Raw genomic sequence first — 22674 nt, 5'->3', positions numbered from 1 at the left:
GGGGTCTTGGTTTTTCATGTCCTCTACAGAAAGCCGATTTTCAATAGTCTTGAGCCTCTCCTTAACTTTCTGCCGTTCTTCTACCGTTCTGCACCCAATGATAACCTTCTTGTCCTTAACCTTCTTGACCCTCTCCACCGTCACCCAGCCATCCTTCGCGTTTACAGCACTTCGTACTTGCTTAAGCACGTCGTCGCTGTTTTCCGTCTCGTCTTTGGATGACACGACAATCGAGTGTAAAGAGCTGCGATCGTTCGTGGTTCTCCTGTTGTTGTCGGCCGTTACACTGGCGTAGGTGGCTTGTTGGGTGTCCGTTCTGTAAGACTCTATTGACTCTCTCAACTTCGTCATTTCCATGTTAGTCTTTTCTAACCTTTCCCCTTGTTCTTTCATCATCTTGACAAGTTCTAAATGTTTCGTAGAGTCGTCACTCACTGTCGCTGCCTCCGTATCCTTCTTATCTTCCCTTGCTCTCTTTTCCTCCTTATCCTTGTCATTTGTCTGTCTACTTTTGCTCTTAACCTCTTCTAGTTCGACCTCTGCTTCCTTCAACAGCTGGTAGAGTTTGTCAACTGCCAGGATCATGCCTTCCTTCAGGTCTGTTCTCAGATTGCGAGACTCATTAACATGAGTTTTCGCCCTCTGAAGCCAGACCCGTCCCTCATGAGCTCTACCTTTCAGCTTCGCTGGTTGTCGTCGGCGTGTCTACCGATTTCCTTCGAGCAACTGGTCGTGCTTCTGCGGGAGGCGCTATCTTCAATTTCAGCTTTGGCTGACCAGCCACCTTTGAAGTGGTTTTTGTTGATGGTGGTGGTGATATGGTTATCACCTGTGGGTGCGGATGTGTTGCCGAAGTACACGGCTTTGGGTCAATTTTACCGCTCTCCCCTTCCCCTGTGCTGCGCCTCACCCTGGTGGCTGTAGTCGTAATTTTAGGTGAGGGTCCTGCCCTCTCCTTCTCAGTTGGGGATGTGGTGGGCTGGTCTGCCATCTTCTTTTTAGGTGTGTGTGCGATGGCGAACATTGGTCCTGGGGTTTGAGCCTTGTCAATTGTATATGTAAAACTCAGTTCAATAAAACTGTCGTGCTATCTATACCCAAAAGTGGTATAGAGTTCCAGTACAAAAGTTATAAAACAACAATATACAGTAGAGTAAAAGTAGAAATAAAAAATATAAAATATAAAGGTAAATGTAAGTACTTATCCTAGGTGTACCGGTCAATAGACTCGGTTCACGTGCGTCGGAGGAACAGGTAAGGTAATGTAGAGTGATAAAGCTTTATTTAAGTGTGTGTGTGTGTGTGTGTGTGTGTGTGTGTTTGTGTGTTGTGTGTGTGTGTAAGTGTGTGTAGGTGTGAATGTGTTTTGTATGTGTATATGTGTGTGTGTATGTGTATGCGTGTGTGTGTGTTAGCTTTTTGTGTATGTATGCAACTATTTTATGTACTAACCTTGTGTTTTTTCTCTTTCAGGTCGCGCTCTACCTACGCGTCAGTTCCAGCAGGGAAGCTCACCCGGATGTCCAACAGTTGGTAAGTCAATTTTCTTACTTTGCCTTGGGAAGCGCAAGTTTCCCTATGCTCTACCTTACTTATTTACTATAATATTTGGCTATAAGCCTGTCCTTATATACTAATTTACCTAAAATTATTTTCTAGAAAAAATTTTTGAGTCAAAAAATTTTTGTAGAGTTTGGCTCTATGTAGAGCTTCAGACTCTATGTCACCGGATGGCTCTACTTATGGGCTTTCTAATGACCCAAGTCCTGATCCTCTACGACGTCTAGAAGCCAAGTTATCGGGGTTTCGCCCCTTCTCTGGACTCTGGCGGTTGATACACTACTGTATAAAATGGCCGACCTCAACATTGACACTCAGGGGTACGCTGACGACCTTGTTGTCATAGTAAGGGGCTTCTGCCAAAGTACAATATCTTCCATAATGCAAAGAGCGCTAAACACCATAGGTGGGTGGTGCAAAAGAAACAGTTTATCAGTTAACGCTGATAAAACTGTCATTATTCCATTTACCAGGCGTAGACAGTTGAACAAACTAGTCAAACCCTCTCTAAATGGAAAAGAGATCGAGTTTTCCACGGAAGTCAAATATCTGGGCGTCACTATCGACCAGAAACTAACATGGAATACTCACCTTAATAACATCATACAAAAGGCAAAAATTGCCTTAGGCTCCTGTAGCCGCATGATGGGCAACAATTGGGGCTTGAATCCCCGATCTGTCTTATGGCTGTATACCACTATCGTGAGGCCGACTATATCGTACGCCTCTGTAGTGTGGTATCACAAAACCAGCCAAAAGACAGTAACAGTTAAACTAGGTAGTCTGCAAAGGCTTGCCTGTCTCATGGCAACTGGGGCAATGTCAACCGCACCTGGGGCGGCCCTGAACGCACTACTGTGCCTAACGCCCATAAGTATGCACATTGCTAAGGAGGCGGAGGCAAGTGCCTACAGGATAGACGCTCAGGGGGGCTTCCATTGCATATCCCAGAGAATGAGAACATTACTGGAGGCTATAAAGAGCACACCTACTCTTTGCATGACTTCTGACATCATGGTTCCAAGTTGTAGCTTCCAAAAGAACTACAAAGTGGAAATACCACACAGGGAGGACTGGCTGAACAAGCAAGTCACCTGTGAGAAGGGCAGCCTTATATGGTTTACTGATGGGTCAAAAATGGGCCCTAACGTAGGCTTTGGCGTGTATGGAGAGCAGCCGAAGCTTAGGCTATCTCAAAGCCTGGGCAAATTTGCCTCTATCTTTCAGGCAGAAGTCTACGCCATTATTGAATGTGCGGAAGCTAACCTGCGAAAAAATTATGCCAACCACATAATTTACATTAACTCAGACAGTCAGGCCGCGCTGCTGGCCTTAAACTCCAACTTAATCACCTCAAAGTTGGTAGAAAACTGCATGAGTCGACTAAATACTCTAGGAGAACGGAACAGAGTAACGCTGAGATGGGTTCCAGGTCATGCGGGAATCGAGGGCAATGAAAATGCCGACGAACTAGCCAGAGCGGGAGCGGAGGGAACACAATATGGTCCAGAACCCTTTTGTGGTGTTCCCAAAAGTCTCGCTCGAATGACCCTGGAGAACATCTATTTAAACAAATCCTTTATGGCATGGTCAGACACGCCAGGATTAACTCATTCCAAAGCTCTCATAAAAGCCTATGATCGAAAAAGCTCTAAGCAGATCATAGGACTGAGTAGGACCAAAATGCGCATCTTAGTTCGAGCCCTCACTGGACACTGCAGCTTAAACAAGCACTTGTCCACTATGGGACTGTCCGAAACAAGAACGTGCAGGATGTGCCAAGAGGCAGATGAAACGCCACTACACATTCTCACGGACTGCGGACCTCTGATGCGCAAGCGGAGCTTACACCTGGGCAAACACATCCTAAGCCCACAAGATGTAAAACATATCGCCCCCCAAAAGATACTGCACTTCCTAATGGATGCAGGACTCGGAGGCGAACTGTAAGGAAAACAGCGGCGATCACAATAGATCGATAACGGTCGCAGTGATACTAGGACTTTATTGAACTAGAATAGCCGCTCAACACAAATAAAAAAAATAATGCATAATTTATAGGTATATAGTTTGAACTTTTTTTTATATTAATTATTCTGCGGACCTCTTGTTTGGATCCTGTTTCGTGACAAAATTTTGCTCTGTTTCTAAGTTCGTGAACTCATGTCCCCTATTTCGGGATAAGGTTTTATGCATCCAGTTAGGATATTTTAATAATGATTAAGGGTTTAATAAATTTAAAAACGATAATAAAAATTTGGAATAAAATAATTATGTGAAATTGACGATATTACTTACCTGAAAAATATTCATAAGAAATATTGTGTCTAGTATAATATTTTTATTTGTTAATTCTTACAATATGTGAAAATATTTATATAACCATTAGAAATGTAGGGGGGGGGGGGACTTAACCCCCCCCTACATCATAATTTGATTATTGTTTTTAAATTCATTTTTCAAAAAACACACAATAGTTATGAAAAGGAGTATAGCAGAAAATATGAGATGTTTGAAGAAACTTTGTGTGGATAATTTTCGTATTATTACTCCATTTTCTTCCATAAACTTTGATATTTTAATCAATTTCAATATCTAATTACTACGTGTGATAATTATATCATTGGAAAGAAGAGAAGGTAGAGATCTTTTTAAGATCATTGGCAATCCATTATCACCATTAGTTTTTTTTAAATCGATATCTAACTTGAATTTTTTATCGTGGTTTGTACTTTTGTTGAACTTTGACGGCTCGTAACTAGTTATTGAATCATTATCTAGATCTGAAATTTATTTTTTTGACTAAAGGTTTATTTGATATTAGTATCAAATAAAAAAATCGGTTAAAATCATGCGAGAAAAAAAAATAAGCAGTTTTTAGGTCGAATTTCGGAAAAATCTGAAAAAAGTATAAAAATTGACATATCTCCTAAACTATAAAACTTTAGTCATAGAAAGTAGGGTTCAATAATTAGCAAATGACCTCCTCTATACGCGTATTAGCTATGGCGGGTTCAGTTCCAGTCACCCTGTATATCACGAACTTGGAAAAAAGTAACAATAATACGGTTCCTTGTTTCGTGATACTGATTATTCCAAATTCCCCAACTAAAATTCATAGATTATTGTCAATATGTGTCAATTAACAATTATCTATCCCATAAACAATACAAATAAACAAAGATAAATAAAACAAATCGAAATAAAACCAAAATTATGCTGGTACTACTTATGCTAATTTATCTTAAAATTGGTCATATATGTGAACTTCAAACTCGTGTCATATAAATTCTAGTGAACGAAACATATACCGAATTTAGGTCATGAGAAACTTAAATAAATGCATTATTTGTTTCATAACTTACATTTAAATTATCATAAATAATTATTTAAAAACCAAGCATCAAAATGTTATCCATAATATCCTTGAATCGGTAGTGTCACGAAATAGGGGACACCCGAAAAATAATATGTACGCTATTTCGTGAGTCAATTAATCGCAATTTTAAAGGAATTCTACGTTTTCATATAACTTTTTTCTAAGCCAAATCAATTGTCAAGGAACACATGAAACCACTATTACAAGTTTTATTTAAATGGACGTTCCTTCGCCTTTTTATAAGCTTAAGAAGTTGGAGCGCTAACCTTACGGTGAGAACAACCTTTGCAAGCCGCACGGCTGTTTTTGGCTCTCTGAGAGTTTAAAGCTTCGTATTGCTCTCATTTTTGGCGCCACAATGTTGGTACTTAGTTTTTTAGATAGCTTAAATAATAGAGTTTTTATAGTAATGAAGAATTTTTATAAATAATATTCCATTTGCTTATTATTTGAGCTAGAAAAAAAACTTACGAACTTACGTACTATCACGAACTAGTAGCCGTTTACCTTGGTTAGGTCAAATACGATATTAGCTACCAGTTGACCTTTCACACATAGCAGCACACACAATAGGTCAATTTCATTGTGATATGGTTTGGTACTTGGTATTTGAGTGATTTCCATTCATGATAATCTCAAAGAGATAGTAAATTGATATTTTTAGGGTTCCGTACCTCAAAAGGAAAAAACGGAACCCTTATAGGATCACTTTGTTGTCCGTCTGTCCGTCCGTCCGTCTGTCAAGACCCTTTATCTCAAGAACGCGTGAACGTATCAAGCTGAAATTCACATGAAATACTCAGGTCTATTGTTCCTTTAAGCTGTGAAAATATCAAACTTCTAAGCCAAGCCAATCAAAAGATACAGCCGATTATGTCGATATTTTCAACAAATTTTCGACACTCGCAAAGGAATCAAAACCTACAGGATACTTCCCGTAAACTCAGAATCTTGAAATTTGGCATAAAGCATTGTCATATAATGCAAATATAGGAAAAATTGCGAAAATTACATTTTTTTAGTTATATAATATAATAAAAATATTTTAATAAAATGAAACTTACTACCTTATTTCTCACGAACGAATAAAGGTATCAAATTGAAATTTATACCAAATACCTAGATCTATTGTCCCTTTAAGAAGTAAAAAAATCAAACTTCTAAGTTAACGCGATCAAAAGATACAGCAGTTTATACCGACACCTTAGACGAATTTCCGTCACACGCTAGGGAATCAAAACCTACAAGGTACTTCCTGTGAACTCAGAATCTTGAAATTCGGCACGAAGCAACGTTATATAGTACAGATAAAGGAAAAATTGCGAAAATGATAAATTTGAAGTTATATAAAATTTAAAATATTATTTTTGCTTACATGACATAAAATATTTTTTTAATAATTATAAACTTACTACCTACCCTTTTTCACATGAACGCGTAGAGATATTAAAGTTGAAATTCATATCAAACACTTCTTAAATATAATTGCCTCTGAACTGTGAGAAATTCTAAATCAACGCAAAAATTCAAAACGCTGAGGTAGGTACCTACCTTTAATGCAAATATAGGAAAAATAAATAAATAAAAAATAATCATACCGCATATTTTGAAATTCGCCACTACTCGCAACGGAATCAAGTAAGTAATTTGATTTAATACGTCATAAATTGTAAACCGCTACGTTTGTACGGCGGAACCCTCGGTGTGCGAGCCCGACTCGCACTTGGCCGGTTTTTTTGAAGATAAAGCAAAATAAGAGTCTATTCTTCTCGTTGAAAATAATTAAAATTCAATAAAATAAACTGAAGTATCTTAAACTAATCCCATTTTCTACACTAATATTATAAAGAGGAAAACTTTGTTTGTTTGTTTGTTTATTTGTTTGTTTAGTTGTAATGGATAGGCTCAAAAACTACTGGACCGATTTTAAAAATTCTTTCACCATTCGAAAGCTACATAACTCACGAGTAACATAGGCTAAATTTTATTTTGGAAAAAAGTAGGGTCCCGTAAAATATTTGGGATTTTCATAAGACGTGGAAAAGCGCCATCTATCGTCATTGGTTAAAATCTTCTTGCGCCTGACAAAAATTTTTGAGGTACCTAAATATTCATGAAGGCAAAGCTGTCAAACGCCATCTATCGACATCATTAGTAAATTAGTAACTAAATATTACATGTACTATGAATAACGCTGTTCGTAAATAATATTGAAAATTTAATAAATAAAAATATTTTATGTATTTGAACCATTCACTGTATGTACCTATTTGAATCATTCACTGTGTTAAAACGAGCAAATCAAAGTGTTAATTAGTGACTTTTTACAAACTTCCTTGCAAATTCTTATTAAGTGCCGCCATCTACCGAGATGAATATTAGGGTACGGTTCAGCGGCGGACAAATGGGATGGGCGCGTGGACGATTGTAGTTAAATAGGATAAGAATTACTTAGGCAGTTCGATTTTTTCAAGTTATTTATAATTTTCAAATTAGTTTGAGATGCGACTCTTAACGCTAAAAAATTAAATAACAAGAATTACTTCGTTTTTGTTTTCTGTATGTAATTTGTTAATTTTTTGGTAGGGTCTTTATTTTAATTACTTAGGTTGGTAGGTACTTACTTATTTGATTTTAATGATAATTACTATAGGTACGTATAATTTTAGTAGAAAGAAAGGTCATTGAATGACTAAGTGACTCACTCACTCATCACGAAGTCTCAGAAACTACAAGTCTCAAAAGAGTTCTCATAGGGGTTAATGGTCTATTCCACTCTCTCCAGTTAAATAATTTTTTTTTAGTGTTCATTGATCACCTATAAATAAATCATACCTCTGAATTGTCACATACATGTCCAATTTGTTTATTGCGGTTTTTAGAAAATATCAAAAATGTTACAAAACAAAATATGTAGTACAACAATTGGACATGTGACTATTCAGAGGAGGTGTGATTTGTTTGTAGATGATCAAAGGACACTAAAATAATAATTTAACTAGAGTCCACTTGGCTCACCCAGGAGATCGTATCCGTGGGTGCTCAAAGGCACAGAATATATTCAAAGGACACTAAATTGTCGCTGTAAGTCCACTTTGATCACCTGGCTGATCAAAGCCAGGTGATCAAAGTGGAATACACCTCCTCTAGAACGTAGGTAGTCACTAAGACGAAATTTTGCAAAATTCAACCCTTATGGGAGTTAAAAAGGGGGTTAGAAGTTTGTATTGCAGTCCTCGGTTTTTAAAGTAAGAGACTTTAACTTTCAAGTTAAAATGTATGCTCACTATGATCTCTAGATATTGTGGAGGTGTACATAATAATATACTGTTCGGTACACTGTGGTACTGTGTACACATCGGTTTGCCGACGATATTGTGGTCATCGGTGGAATCTTTTGAAGATCTTGGCACAATGCTCGAAGACCTTAATCGATTTTCCCAACAGGTAGGCCTGAGGATGAACATGGACAAAACGAAGCTTATGTCGAATGTCCATGTTGCGCCCTACCCAGTTTCAGTTGGGAGCTCAATTCTCGAGATTGTCGACAAGTAGGTCTATGTCTACCTCGGACAAACGATCCAGCTAGGTAGGTCCAATTTCGAGAAGGTTAATCGTCGAATCCAACTCGGCTGGGCAGCGTTCGGGAAACTACGCAACATCTTTCCGTCCAAAATACCTCAATGCCTGAAGACTAGAGTGTATAACCAATGTGTGTTACCAGTGATAACTTATGGCTCGGAAACGTGGCCTCTCACTATAGGCCGAACAGTTACAAAAGCTCAGTTGCACAGCGTGCTATGAAGAGGGCTATGCTTGGTGTTTCTTTGCGAGATCGAATCAGAAATGAGGAGATCCGTAAACGAACCAAAGTCGCTGACATAGCCCGACGGATTAGCAAGCTGAAGTGGCAATGGGCAGGGCACATAGTACGCAGAACTGATGGCCGATGGGGCAGAATAGTTCTGGAATGGAGGCCGCGTACCGGAAAACGTAGCGTGGGACTTCCACCTACAAGGTGGACCGACGACATCGTAAAGGTAGCAGGGAAGCGCTGGACGCAGGCCGCTTCCAATCGATCAACATGGAAAGCATTGGGGGAGGCCTATGTTCAGCAGTGGACGTCCTATGGCTGAAATGGTGGTGGTGGTGGTGGTGGTGGTACATATACTGAAAATGTATCATTAGAAATCAACTACGGGGGCTAAGGAGATAAAAGGAGGGTTGGAAGTTTATATTATGAAAGTCCTATGTGTTTAAAGTAAGAGAGTTGAAATTTAAAATGTATGCGCTATAGATGCTAAGAGCGGATTTTACGAAACTCCACCCCTAATGGAGTAAAACGAGGTCCACGCGTACGAAGTCGCGGGCGGCCGCTATATTACATAAGTAGGTAAGAATAGATATTATGAGAGAATATTTCTTTGAGTCTTATTGAACTAAACGCTTTCAACACCGGTGATTACAATCGACAAATATTTCAGAATAGGAAATGTAAAAATTGCTTTCAAACGCTAACAAAAACAACTAACAATTTTCCATTTTCCTCTGAGCTTGATCATAATAAAATAACAACGAACAAGTAATACTAATTTAGCTGTACAAGTAAGTTCAGAGATCTGCGTAAAAAGACAAAAACAGTTTGTAGTAAAAAATACCTTTACCGTGTGCATAGTCCAAATAAAAACAAAAGAGTAACGAAATAGGTGCTCATTCTTTTAATTTTTTGTAACAGCCAGTAAAAACAGAAGAACGACGAAATTTTCGCACACATCCTTTTTAAATTTTCTTATAACCAGTAAAAACAAAAAAGCATCGAAAAGTATGCATTCTTTTTTATTTTTCTCTTTCTTAATTGGAAATGCTATGAGTTCATAAAAGAGAGCGTATTACTCGTACGTTAACCGTTTTGGGAACAAAGGAGATAGTTATTGAGGTGTTCATTACGCCCATCTCATTAGAGCAAGCGATTTGAGCCACTATTTAATTAAATTTTACGGCCCGCCCGAGACTTATTATGCCCCATTCTTAATTATTTCTTTTTGTTTTGCCGTACGATGGAGTTTTTTTGGACAGACCCTCGGGAGATACTCTACCTACAGTTAGATAATTGCTTTCCTGTTGTCTATATACAACTCATTTACTTAACTGACGAGCAATACTTGATCACGTGATGTACGAGTATAACACAACCTAGAGACTGGAAAACGCATACTTACTTTGTGAAGTAGAAACTGTAAATTATACTTATGCCATGGCGTATCTAGGCTTAAAAAAAGGTAGAGCTAAATGGACCGGATCACAATTCACTTGGAAAAATAAAGTTGTTAAAAAGTACACTTGGGTATATTTTAAAGTCTTAAATCAAATGGGTACTTACTTTTTAAGTAATTAATTTGGCAAGAAGATGGGAAATTGTCTTTTGTTTTCAAAAAGCCATCTCTGACAAAGCCACGGCAGTCAGTTACCTTATTTTATTATTTCAAACCGTGTATTCTTATCCAAATATTCTAGAACCAGCAAGGCCAAGGTCATGAAGGTAAATAGTTGAAGCAATTTGGCAAACTGTTCCTCTACGTCTATTTGCATTCGGGTTAGGACAATACAAAGAACCGCAATCAGAGTATAATTTTTGTTTTGCAAAATCGCCCGTATTCCATATACATAAGGTGCTTGTTTTTAGGTGCTTGTATGTCATGCAGCCATTACATTATTACTCAGCTCTCACCACACAAGGCTCATAATTCAGCATTTGCAACTCGTATAGACTCGACTTTATTTGAATGTTTTACCACAGAATAATAATAAGTACTACGTACAGAAGTTTTACTTCGCGAAAGTATTTAAAAAATGTATGCTCAATGTCATTAAAAATATGGTGTAATTTAGCCTGTCTCAAGAGTCAAGCACCATTTTGTTGACAAACGTCAGCGATCGGCACTGCGCCGAAGCTATAGGGCTGACTTCGGTAAAATGATGTGACGTGAGGTGCCAAACTGCGGAAAATGGCGGAGGAAATACATGATTTAGCATGAATTATCATGAATAATATTAACTACTTATTTACCTCTCAGTGTCTTGAGGCAACTTAAAAAAGTACATTCTGTGTTTTTATTATTATTTAGGCAGTTAAATACTGCACAGTACACCATTTTCTTTATTTTCTTCCATCATACACAAGAATACGAGTGCGTGAGTCAATGTTCGCTCATATGTGAGGCCTTGTCGAATAGTATCCTGTAGGTGGGCCATCGCGCGTGTTTTGTTTTCGATGTTAACTCGCGGAGATGAACAGGCCTGGTTTTACAGTTAGAATATTTAGCGTCGACTTCATGAATATTAAGACCATAAATACCTAAGAAACCTACATACCTGTACCTTATTGCGATATTTTTTACTGAGTATTTGGTTGGTGTCAAACTTATGAGCTCAACTACAGTACTCCTCTCAGGTGTGAAGGGGAATTTCTATTGTTACTAAATCTTCAAAAATTTTAGCCACTGATTTGGCTTCCTACAACGGACCAATATATTCTTTTCAGCATCCGTAAAAGTTCCTTAAACTAACAATAAATTAACGAATTCAAAATCTATCTCTTAGGATTAGTTGCACCGCCTAACTTTCACCGTAACTTTAACGATGGCCGGTGTTTTTTGTATGGAGTTTGACAGATTTTTGACGTTTGTAAAAGTTAAAGTAAGATGGTGCAACCCAGCCTCAATGTATCTACACACTAAGTCCTACCTAGCGAATCAACTTGACCTTCTTTTTATACAAGTAAGTACGAGTAAAAAGCCCATAACCACGGTAACTTAACAGAGGATTTACAGATAGGTAGCTATTTAATATTATTGAAATTGCATCTAGTTTCCAAGAACAAACTAGGTCATTACTCAACCACAACGACTACGGGCTAATCAACGTCAAGGAAGCCGTACTGTGCGATTGAGGCAATTTGCCACGATGTAATACGCCGATTGATTGACTGTTCCCGACTAGTTTCCAAATGAGTTTGTGTACTAGGAACTGTAGTTCTATTGATTTATTGGAAAACGTCAAACGGTAATTAAAAATGCAGCTCGTTACTGAATTTCGACACCTTTGTAAAAGACATTTCGTTGAAAGTAGAGCAACGTTTTTTTTAGTTGGCAACTCTAGTTCACGTCATGGATATCGTAGAACAGTAAAGGATTTAGTTCCACGAATTTCCTGTGAAGTTACAAGTACTTTTTTTTTTCAATAGTGAAACCATAAATTAATCTAGGTACTTACCAGAACATATTTTTTCTCTATTTTCCCTATTTTATTTCATAGCTACTACTACTTACTAGAAGAAGCTACATAAACGAAAGGGTTTTAAAAAGTGAAATCATAAATTTCCCCTCAATGGGTTTCAGGAACTACGCGCCATAAATCATTCAACGAAGGACCCACCCTTCAAGATATTTAATTTGCTCTTCCCGCGGTGTTTTCGTCATGCAGTTACCCCAAAAATGGGAAATAAATTCGAAATCACCCGTCCATCCCTAGATAAATGACTCAATTCTGGAAGAAGTGCGGTCGGTCTTTCGGTAATGACCGAAAACGGCATCGGTGACCAAACGCGTCCAATAAAAATCACGAACCGATGAGCAAAAGAAATGAAAAAAATAGCGTTATTTTTTTCCTGTAAAGTTATAGACTCGGTCGACTGTATTATGTGATTCGAGTTTCGACGGTAATGAGATGTCAAGTAACAGTCGAAAGCGAAGAAGAAAATAAGTAGGCATCATTTTCATTTGCTGGGGAAATTCCACATTTGTTGACAACATTTCTAATTAGTCTTATAAATTGTGCTCATTTTATTCGTGACTTAAAAGTTCTGTCCGTAATTGTTTACGTCATTAGGCCCATTATAAGTTTTTAGTTTGGTAATTAAGCTTTACTGAAAGTATAGCTGTGGAAGAATACACTTTTTACTTCAATCATTAATCTTGTCATTGCCATGGTCCAAGGCTTAAAATTAACCTAAAATTGTCTGCAATTAACGATAGAAGGTCACTGAACAAAGACGTATCGAGCTGTAACATGTGCCAAGATCGCAAGAGACAATGTGTGTTGATTAAATTATTAAAAATATTAAAATATAGGTAATCAGTATCTTCCTCCTTAACACCTGAACTATTCGAAAATCCTGGAATTAAAATAGCTCAAATAAAATTTATTCACAATGCCACTATGCATCACTTCAAATGAATTATAACGCTTTCTACATTATTAAAAACAACTTAAGGAAATATAAATTGATATTTATTTTATGTATGTAAACCAATCTTAATTGAAACGTCGTCCCTAATTTAATTCATGTGCTTACTTTGTGACAGCGTGACAGGTGGATGACCCATGACAACTTGACATGGGGTCCGTTTCAAAGATACATAAAACATTATTTTTTGCTGGGGATCCCTAATCGTAATTACAGAAAGTTTGAGTGAAAAACTTTATACACATGTCACAATGTTTGTTTGTGACATGACATCAGATTATACGATTTTGTTGCAAAATCGCTCGTAATACAATTACGTTAGGTGACACAATGTTTGGCCTGCTATATCATTACATTGCATTGGCGGCACTTCGTGGTACAGACAATACCTATTTAAAAAAATTAAAGATCGGTTAAACTATGTGATAAATAAAGAAACAAAATAAAATAAATAAATAAATACAAATACGCAATATTTCACATTGTAATTTAGTCAGAATATGTATAATGAAAAACTTGTAAGGAATTTTACTCCCTAGTCAACGGAGTAATTCATACAGGTACATAATATCACTTCATAAGACTATAATTAATTTCCTTTCTTAGCCAAAAGTAGTTAATATCAATAACTCCACAGAATCACTATAATTCATGACCAAATTATGCATACTCTATCCTTACTCTAACAAAATTATAGGTTTACATAAATAACATTGCTGTTAGCGGCAAAACTTAAAATATCGCCCCGAAATGATAAGGTTGTTACTACACAAAGGGCTATTAACCGTGTAATGGCTTTGGCAAATTGCTGATAGGGAAACTTAGTCGATAATAAATAGACACAATTTGTTACCAGCCCGAATGGTTCCTTACAAATTGACCTGCGAACTTCATAAACTCTACACAATTTCGAAGTTTTAATAACTGTCGGTCTCGGTTAAGGCGCGGTTACATCAAAGGCATACTCATGTCATGAACATGTAACTAGAATTTAGAACTTAATCATTGAGCGGTGTGAACATTGAGCAGCTAATTTAGTAATTTGTCAGTTATTTCACGTGTAGACGTTGGAGTAGTTTGTTATTAGTTTATTTGGGAGATTGTTTCTTCTTCTAGCTACCTAACATAGGTACAATTTTGGTGGCAGACTTTATGAATCGCTATTTATAAGCGTCTGATATGCCTCACGTGTCCTCTAAAAGCAGAAACATAAAATAAATATTCCGTACAACCAACAAGTTTCATCCAATATTGTATTGTATTGTATTGTAATCAAACTGAAAACAAGACATACACGAAACTATTTTTACTTTGTTTGTAGGTCACAGAAAAATTCAGAAAATCCCTCTAGTGTATTATTACCCAGAACATTATAAGTCCAGAAAAATAATTTAAAGTAATATAATAAAAGGCACAAATAATCCATATTTCAGCGATACAATTTTTGGTAATCCTTAAACGTTTACTGTACAAATATCATGTTTTTGGACAAGATCTCTAATACGAATTCATGCTACAATGATCTCCAATACTCGTTCATTTGCTGCCCACTGGTCAGTAAAATTTACTATCCTCGAATTTTTATTCGAATCAGTAATTCGACATTAAGTTGGTTCTTATTAGTTGAAATGAAATATCGATGAGTCCTCTCTAAATGTATTTATTTATTCTTTTATTTGTATCTTGTAATACAGTACAAAATTACGTACAATTATAATAATATGAAACGCTTACATACTTACGTCTACTCTGGAACCTTTGTACTATAACCTACTTATTTTGGAATAATAATCTTAGTAAGTAACCCTAAAATTTTGTACCTATATAAGTTAAAAGTTTATTGTGTTATCTCTACGAGATTTCTTCACGGACCAGTGATTTTCAGTGAAAACTCACCTTAAATTAAGTCTTAATTGTTTCAAAAACGAGGTCTTAACGAATTTGGGGTAAGTTCGTAATGAAATAATCGTAGGTCAATATTGTTAAGGACTGGTTAAACGATTTTATTGTCTTACTAGAGGTTCAAGTCGTTTTAGTTGAATTATTTTAGATAATCAAATTCGAAACGGTTATAATGTAATCACGGGGTCGACTTTTTCTAAGTCCAAGGATTTGTAGAATCTTAAGACTTGTTAAAGTTAAGATTATACAGGGTATTATACAAATTGTGGTTGGAAATCATTAGTTTTTTAGTTGTCTGGGGGAAACATTCCCAATTTAAAAGTAAATTTAAAGTTCACAGCACAATTATTGATACTAAATTAAACTTGTATCGAATTTACTGGTCACCCTGTATACATCATTGACAAGACGATGAGTCTATCCTTTTTAGACTCGAACGAATAGGAATCACAAAATCTGTTGCTAAGCACAAAACCAAAGAACCGCTAGACGGCTTTTCAAATATTTGTTGAGGTCCGAAAGAAGTTTCCTCGAAATCATTTGAAATTCTAAGAAACTGAACATTATTTTGTAAATGATATTTATTTCTGTTGGGACATTTAAAATAATTGGTATTTTTGGGGCAGCTAGTATTTCGCGCTTTAATTTAAAACGACCATAACAATTTTGTGTAGTGAACGATTATGTCCATGAAAAAAAAAAAAAATCTGCCAAAAAATTTAACTTCCGACTTAAGCTCGTTTTAGTCAAAATACATAAATGCTTTATAATCGTAACGTTTTGATAGGATTACCTATGTCAAATTCGATCCATGCTACTGCCTCTGCATGCTTACTTTCATACATAAATACCTACGAGTACAGTCGCGGAATGAAAAGGTTCGTCACCTTAGTGTCGGTTTTCGCTTGCACTAGGTACTGTAAGAGTCAAACCTGCCAACATAACCGTGCGAGAAACAGTGCTGCTAACATTTAAATAAATATGACGTTTGCTAACGAATAGGGTTTTGCTTGTTTATTTTTCTATTCCATCAGTGCAATGTTACAAAATGTAGTTTTTTTATTTAATAGATAATGGCAGGTTGAACCAACAAGAAGGTTGTAGTTTATCAATCATAATAATCTTCTTGACAAGTTAAATCGTCAAACAACTTTGATCTGAATAATTTTGAACTTTACTGACGAACAGTTAAAGATTATTTTCTCTAATTCGAGATTATTCTGTAACATAGTTTCAAAAGGTAATATGTGCTCGCGATTCGTTGAAGGAATCAATTTGAAAACTGACGAACCTTTTCATTCCGTGACTGTACATTAAGTAGGTATAAACGGAGTATGTGAGAGGCGGCTTAGTCTCTGGGTACTCTGGGGGCTTAGTGTAAGTTTACATCAAACGTATTTGATATCGACTGCGTAAAAAATGACATTATGAATGACGGATTGTGCAGCGTCCCTAGCGGATACTTTCAAGAACTAAAATCTTCATAGATTTTTTTGACGCACTCAATATCGAAGACGTTTGAAGTAAACTCACACTACGCCCCCAGTATGTGGTCTTTTCACATGGGAAACGTAACGTATTTTGTGTTAGAAGAGAAAATGTAAAACGTATGTCTCATTAGCAATAACATGTTCAAATGTAATTCAATTACAATAAAATACTTGATAAGTATAAATATTGGAAAAGGTTTACCCAGACTTCCAGAAACTCGAAAAAGTCAATATTGCCTACATAATTAAAATGCCTTGAATTATACATACAGGCATAGACTTAGGCTGGAACAAAGACAATTTGTCTTTTAGATTACGGTTCTGTATGCAAATTTATCTGTCGGTTAGAACTGGTACTGAACCTAACCACAGTAGGTACAAGTGGAGAGAGTAGGCACGCTCTTCAATGCACTTATTGTTACAAGTGCTCCTACAACTATAAAAATTGTTATCTCTGTATTTTTTATAAGATTTTAAAGTCTTGAGGGCGACGACCTCATAAAGGTAACGGGAAGGCGCTGGATACAGGCCGCTACCATGACGACGTGGAAAAAATTGAGGGATTCACCTTGTGTTCTTGAGAAAATTCCAATGTAACAAAGATGTGTTGCGAACTTTTTGGCTACTTTGGGTGTCACGAACTATTTGACGCTGAATGTGCCTGATCTTTTTGCATTGAGAAAGTTGTAAAAAGAGGTCGCAAGTTCGTCAACTTCTTAAATATACTGTTGTACGAGTATAAGCCTTACGGCCGGTTCACACATGTCTCCGTTTTAATAAATAATAATAAATAAATCTTTGAACAATTTCACACAGCGCCAGCTAGCCCCAAAGTAAGCAACTCAATGCTTGTGTTATGGGTGCTAGCTTAACGGATATACTACTTATATACTTTTTTTTTTTATTAAATACATACATATTATACATATTTACACCCAGACCCGTCACAGAAATTAAAATTCATCATTTCAATTTCTGCCCGGCCGGGAATCGAACCCGGGACCTCTCGGCATAGTAGTCCGTTCTGAACCACTACACCAAACGGCCGACACGTTTTACTGTTCCGTTTTATCGTGTACGTTTTTTTTTCGTCGATGTATGTATTACTGTATACAGAATACTGTGTCATGTGTGAAGTCGATCATACAACTATTCAGCTGCTACAAATTCCTGCTTTCAGCTGCGTGTGTTTTACCACTAAGACTAAAATACCGTGACCCCAACAACCGGCAGTGAGCCAACTGGACCCAATTCCACTGGGACCCAAACGTAATTGCTTTGGATACGCAAACTGAGGAATGATGCAATTAGCAGTCGAATATTGAATGCCATTAGCCACGGGTAATTGAAAACGTCCAGAACAGTGTGTGGCATTGATTAATAAATTATGTCTTACAATGAAGTGAGGGTTTCAAACTAATTCGTCTTCCTCAAGAGAATAGGGATGTTTCCTGGGTAAAAAAGCAAGAGTTCTAAATAGTCCGTCAGTTAGCTTATCAAAAAATACTCGACACCTATTTTTCACTTTTTAAAACTAATGAAAATGTAAAGAGATAAAGCGTGCCAAAGTTCTAAAGAAAAGGCCCGTGACGTCAGTGAGTGCGTAAAAGTGCAGCACTTTGTGACGTCGCGCGGAACTTCAACGCACTATAACTTTGTAATTATTTGTTTGATTGACAATTGTTCGAGCACCTTCGGCTGCCCTCGGCTGCTCTCGGCCCAGAGGCGCGGGCGCGCGGCACCCGCGGCGATCAGCCGCTCACTTCTCCTCACGCCACCGCAGACACCGCGCGCGCTCCCTTGCTTGTAATTGCCAACCAAACTGTTTTAACGTAGTCTTAATAAACCTGTAATACAGTCCACTACGTTCTTCATTTCATCTATTCCCGGTCGAGGCCCCTACATTTTGGTCCTTTACTCGCCGCGAAAAGATCCAGCAACTGAAGACTACGTGGGACGGTTCGTGGACTTTGGCCCCTACGTGGACAGCGCCGTGTCATCGCCTACTAGAACTGCAGGTGGAAGTCGCAGCTCATCGTCGAGGTCTTCTAATAAGAAGAAAAGCACAGAACGCACACATCAAGATTCCAGAAGTCCAGATTTGACCGTTGTAATTTCGACCTGGAGGTCGAAAAGCGCCGTGTCATCGCTTCATCGTGGGAATCAGGTCGCCTTGTGGATAAGGATAACGATATTTGTGAGTTCGTTCCAATTTTCCCGTCTATATCCTTTTCAAAACCAAATTTCGTACGTTAAATTTCAAAATTTAACGGTTGTTCTCATCTAGCTTTTCTGTCTTTCTTCATTGCCTCTAAATAACTGAGTTAAATCAAGCTTCAATCATTTGTTTACATCTATCTGCACGCTTTAATTTCTTCCCTTTTCTTTCTGCTTACGCGCAGCTATCGATATACATACTTTATAATATAACGGTCGCATCAGCTGTGCGCTCGACCCATATTTACATTGCATTCAAGGTCACGCGTCTATTCATTCATTCCTTATCTATTATTGCTATTTTTAGCGTGCAGATTCTACACATTTTAGTTTTCAATTTTTAACCGTTGAATTTAAATTTTACAATCACAATGGCCACTGATAGCTTACCCATCCTAATTAAAAAACGCAGTGCTATGAAAGCAAAGCTTACTCATTTCTATAATCACTTAAACAGTTTGGGAAGCACTAAAAAACTGTCCGATATGCAGCGAATAGATTTAGAGGGCCGATTTAGTAAATTTGATGCCTTATACGCTGACTTTGACGCATTACAGCTCGACATCGAGGTGCAGTCGGATGCTCCGGACTCCGAGTACGAGGAACGCGCCCAGTTTGAGGAGCGGTACCACGCGCTGGCTGCGCAGGCACGCAGCTTGCTGGCCAGCGCGGGCTCCGGGGACAGCGAGTCAGTGACGAGTTCGGCGAGCAAATCAGGTGCATCGTTACACAATAATTTTATTCGCTTACCTAAAATTGATTTGCCTAATTTCAATGGTAGTTATCAGTGCTGGCTTGAGTATAGAGATACGTTTTTGTCACTAATTCACAATAGCAGTAGTATTGACAACATTAGTAAATTCCACTACCTACGTGCATCCCTGCAGGGGAATGCACTCGAAATTATAAAGAACATCGATTTTAATAGTGATAATTATAAAATGGCGTGGAATTTACTGTGTGAGCGCTATAACAACAGTAGGCTTTTAGTGAATAATCACGTGCAGGCATTGTTCAATGTTGGCAACGCCTCGAAAGAGTCGAGTGCTTCTTTGCGTCATCTCATTGATACAATTAATAAAAACATCAGAGCGCTAAAAACATTGAACGAGCCCACGGAGTATTGGGACACGCTTATTGTTTACATGATGTCGAACAAATTAGATATTGTAACTAGTCGAAATTGGGAGGAATATCGTAGCACCTTACCTAAATCCCCATCTTTGTCTCAATTTTGTAACTTCATTAGTAATAAAGCCGATTTACTGGAGACTATTGAAGAAAAACTTAATCAAACTAACTTAGAATCAAAACCTAAATGCTTTATAGTTGCAACTAATAATTATAACAGCGACAATCTAAATCTAAATTCACAAATTAATTCACAAAATCAAATAGAAAAAATAAAATGTCCTTTATGTGCTAAAAATCATCTTTTATATACATGTGAAAATTTTCGTAACTTGCCTATTGATACACGAATTACTAAAGTAAAAGAATTCAATCTTTGTTTTAATTGTTTACGTCCGGGTCACTTAACTAATCGATGTAGATTGTCGCATTGCAAATACTGTAAAGGCAAACATAATACGCTTTTGCATGTTGACAAGCCTAAACCTACTTCTTACCAAGACCCCATGCCTAGTAGTGTTGCCTTACCAACTAGAATTTCTGGAGGCGCCTCTTTACCTACTTGCACGCCAGATAATGTAGTCTTAGCTAGTGACACGTCTACTGTACATCATACTACATCTTCGCATATTTTGCTTTCCACAGCGTTGGTGAAAGTGGTCAGCGAGGGCAAGAAGGTCGACGCAAGAATACTGCTGGATAACGGTAGCACAGCCAACTTTATTACGAGTTCATTTTGTGACAGACTGCGATTGCCTAGACGTAGTGCGAGCTCCACGGTGACAGGTATAAATAGTCAGAGTTCCACTAGCACACAGTCCTGTAACTTAGTCATCGAGTCAAATAACGGCGACTACAAAGCAGAGATCGACTGTTTCATACTGCCTCAGATCACAAAACCATTGCCGTTATCAGTAATTGATACAACTAAAATCCAAATTCCATCAAATATACATCTAGCTGACCCTTCCTTTCATATTCCGTCAGCCATCGACATCTTAGTTGGCGCTGAAATATTTTGGAGCGTCATAGGTCACGCTTCTATTGACCTAGGCAAAAATCAGCCCAAGTTTTATGACACAAAGCTAGGGTGGATTGTGTCAGGCCCTGTTGTGGCTCTTCAATCACGTCCATCGTCCTCAAAGCTTTCACATTTTTGTAATTTTTCCACAATTGAATCTAATTTTCACCTTTGTTTGTTGTCTCAATCTAAATCATATTCATCTAATTTTTCATCGCAGGAGGAACGAGCTTTGAAACATAGAAAAGCACCTCCAAGCACACGGTGGACCTACACACCGTCTATGAGCAATCCAGCTGATCATTTTTCTCGCGGGCTGCAGGCTGACCTTATCAGCGAGTGTTCTATGTGCTCACGGCCTGACACTCGTATTCAAAAATGCCCGAGAATAACGTGAAACATTGCATAATATTCCCATTTCCATAGTATTCACAATTTGTAACATTTAATTTCAACATATCAAAATAATTACAATTAATTTATTTATAGCAAGATTTAGATACACTTAAAATATTTATTATACATTCAACTTAAATACTAACTTATTTACAACTTACAATTATCTTTAAGTTGTCTAGTCTCTCAGGCAATGTAAATGATGACGTTGTCATCCGTGTAGGCGGAAGGCTCGGTCTCCCTCCGCACGACTTTGTATCAGTGCATTATTATTACTTCTTAATTTAGTTTTACAACGCCTATAATATAATTAGTAAAATCGATTATCTTACTTCATGCTAGGCCAGTATTCATACCTATCGAAAGGTAAATATGTAAGCTTATAAAGTTTTAATTGTGTACCTTTGTCTGTTTTGCAGTTAAAACCGTGCACGCCGAGTTCGTTGCACTGCTGTTTCTAAACCGAGTCGTGGCTCTTCAGGGCAAACCCAAGAGCATTCTGTACAACTACAGCATCAATTTTGTCGGTTCTAATAACAAACTATGTAACTTCTTACTGGAAACCCATATTGCATAACTAATTAGCTTTCTTGTCAAGGCATCAGATTTACTTTGTCCCTCCATGGTCTAGCCATTGTCTAAATTTTGTACTTACATTCTAACCTTAATTAACTTCATTTTATATTAAATCATTCATTTAACTTTGATAGCACAGAGGCAATACAATTTTCTCTTTAAACTTCATTCTCCTATTCCTCTATCATCTAGTCCATTTCAATTATTTCGCCTTGATCCTTCCCATCTTCTAATTGGACGACCACTCATGTCAATTCCGCATCCACAGGTGACTGACGTCTACGTGACTCGACTGCAGCGCTTCAACGAGTTCAACGCATCAGGCAGCACTTCTGGAATCGATCTTACTCATGAGTAACTTGCTTTCTTCAGCTGGATGGATAACTTCATGGACCAAGAAGAGGACCTTTGACCACTTCCCTACTTCCCGAAGAGGTCAACCCGGGGAGGATGTTCGAGCACCTTCGGCTGCCCTCGGCTGCTCTCGGCCCAGAGGCGCGGGCGCGCGGCACCCGCGGCGATCAGCCGCTCACTTCACCTCACGCCACCGCAGACACCGCGCGCGCTCCCTTGCTTATAATTGCCAACCAAACTGTGTTTAACGTAGTCTCAATAAACCTGTAATACAGTCCACTACGTTCTTCATTCCATCATTTCCCGGTCGAGGCCCCTACACAATTAAAAATTTAAGTGTCCAATATTTTTTTTATATTAAAATTGACGGACTAAAAAATTTTTTTAAGGAAACTAGCCTATT

The 22674-nt window shown here is 37.6% G+C and overlaps 2 protein-coding genes across 2 annotated transcripts in view; one reads left to right on the top strand and one right to left on the bottom strand.

The window, feature by feature from the left end:
* The window catches only part of LOC135076952 (single insulin-like growth factor-binding domain protein-2), a 65118-nt gene that overhangs the window by 19382 nt on the left and 23062 nt on the right, over positions 1-22674 (bottom strand). The gene's annotated exons all lie outside the window — the stretch shown is intronic.
* Positions 20168-22548, top strand: LOC135076951 (uncharacterized). The gene is made up of 2 exons (XM_063971474.1): positions 20168-21864; positions 22186-22548. Exon 1 carries the CDS (start codon positions 20431-20433, stop codon positions 21340-21342), a length of 912 nt encoding a protein of 303 aa, XP_063827544.1. The 5' UTR covers positions 20168-20430; the 3' UTR covers positions 21343-21864; positions 22186-22548.

This window comes from Ostrinia nubilalis, chromosome 12, assembly GCF_963855985.1.
Source record: "Ostrinia nubilalis chromosome 12, ilOstNubi1.1, whole genome shotgun sequence".
NCBI classification, from domain to species: domain Eukaryota; kingdom Metazoa; phylum Arthropoda; class Insecta; order Lepidoptera; family Crambidae; genus Ostrinia; species Ostrinia nubilalis.
The sequence above is the reverse complement of the archived record's forward strand: the minus strand, read 5'-3'. Positions and strand labels throughout refer to the sequence as shown.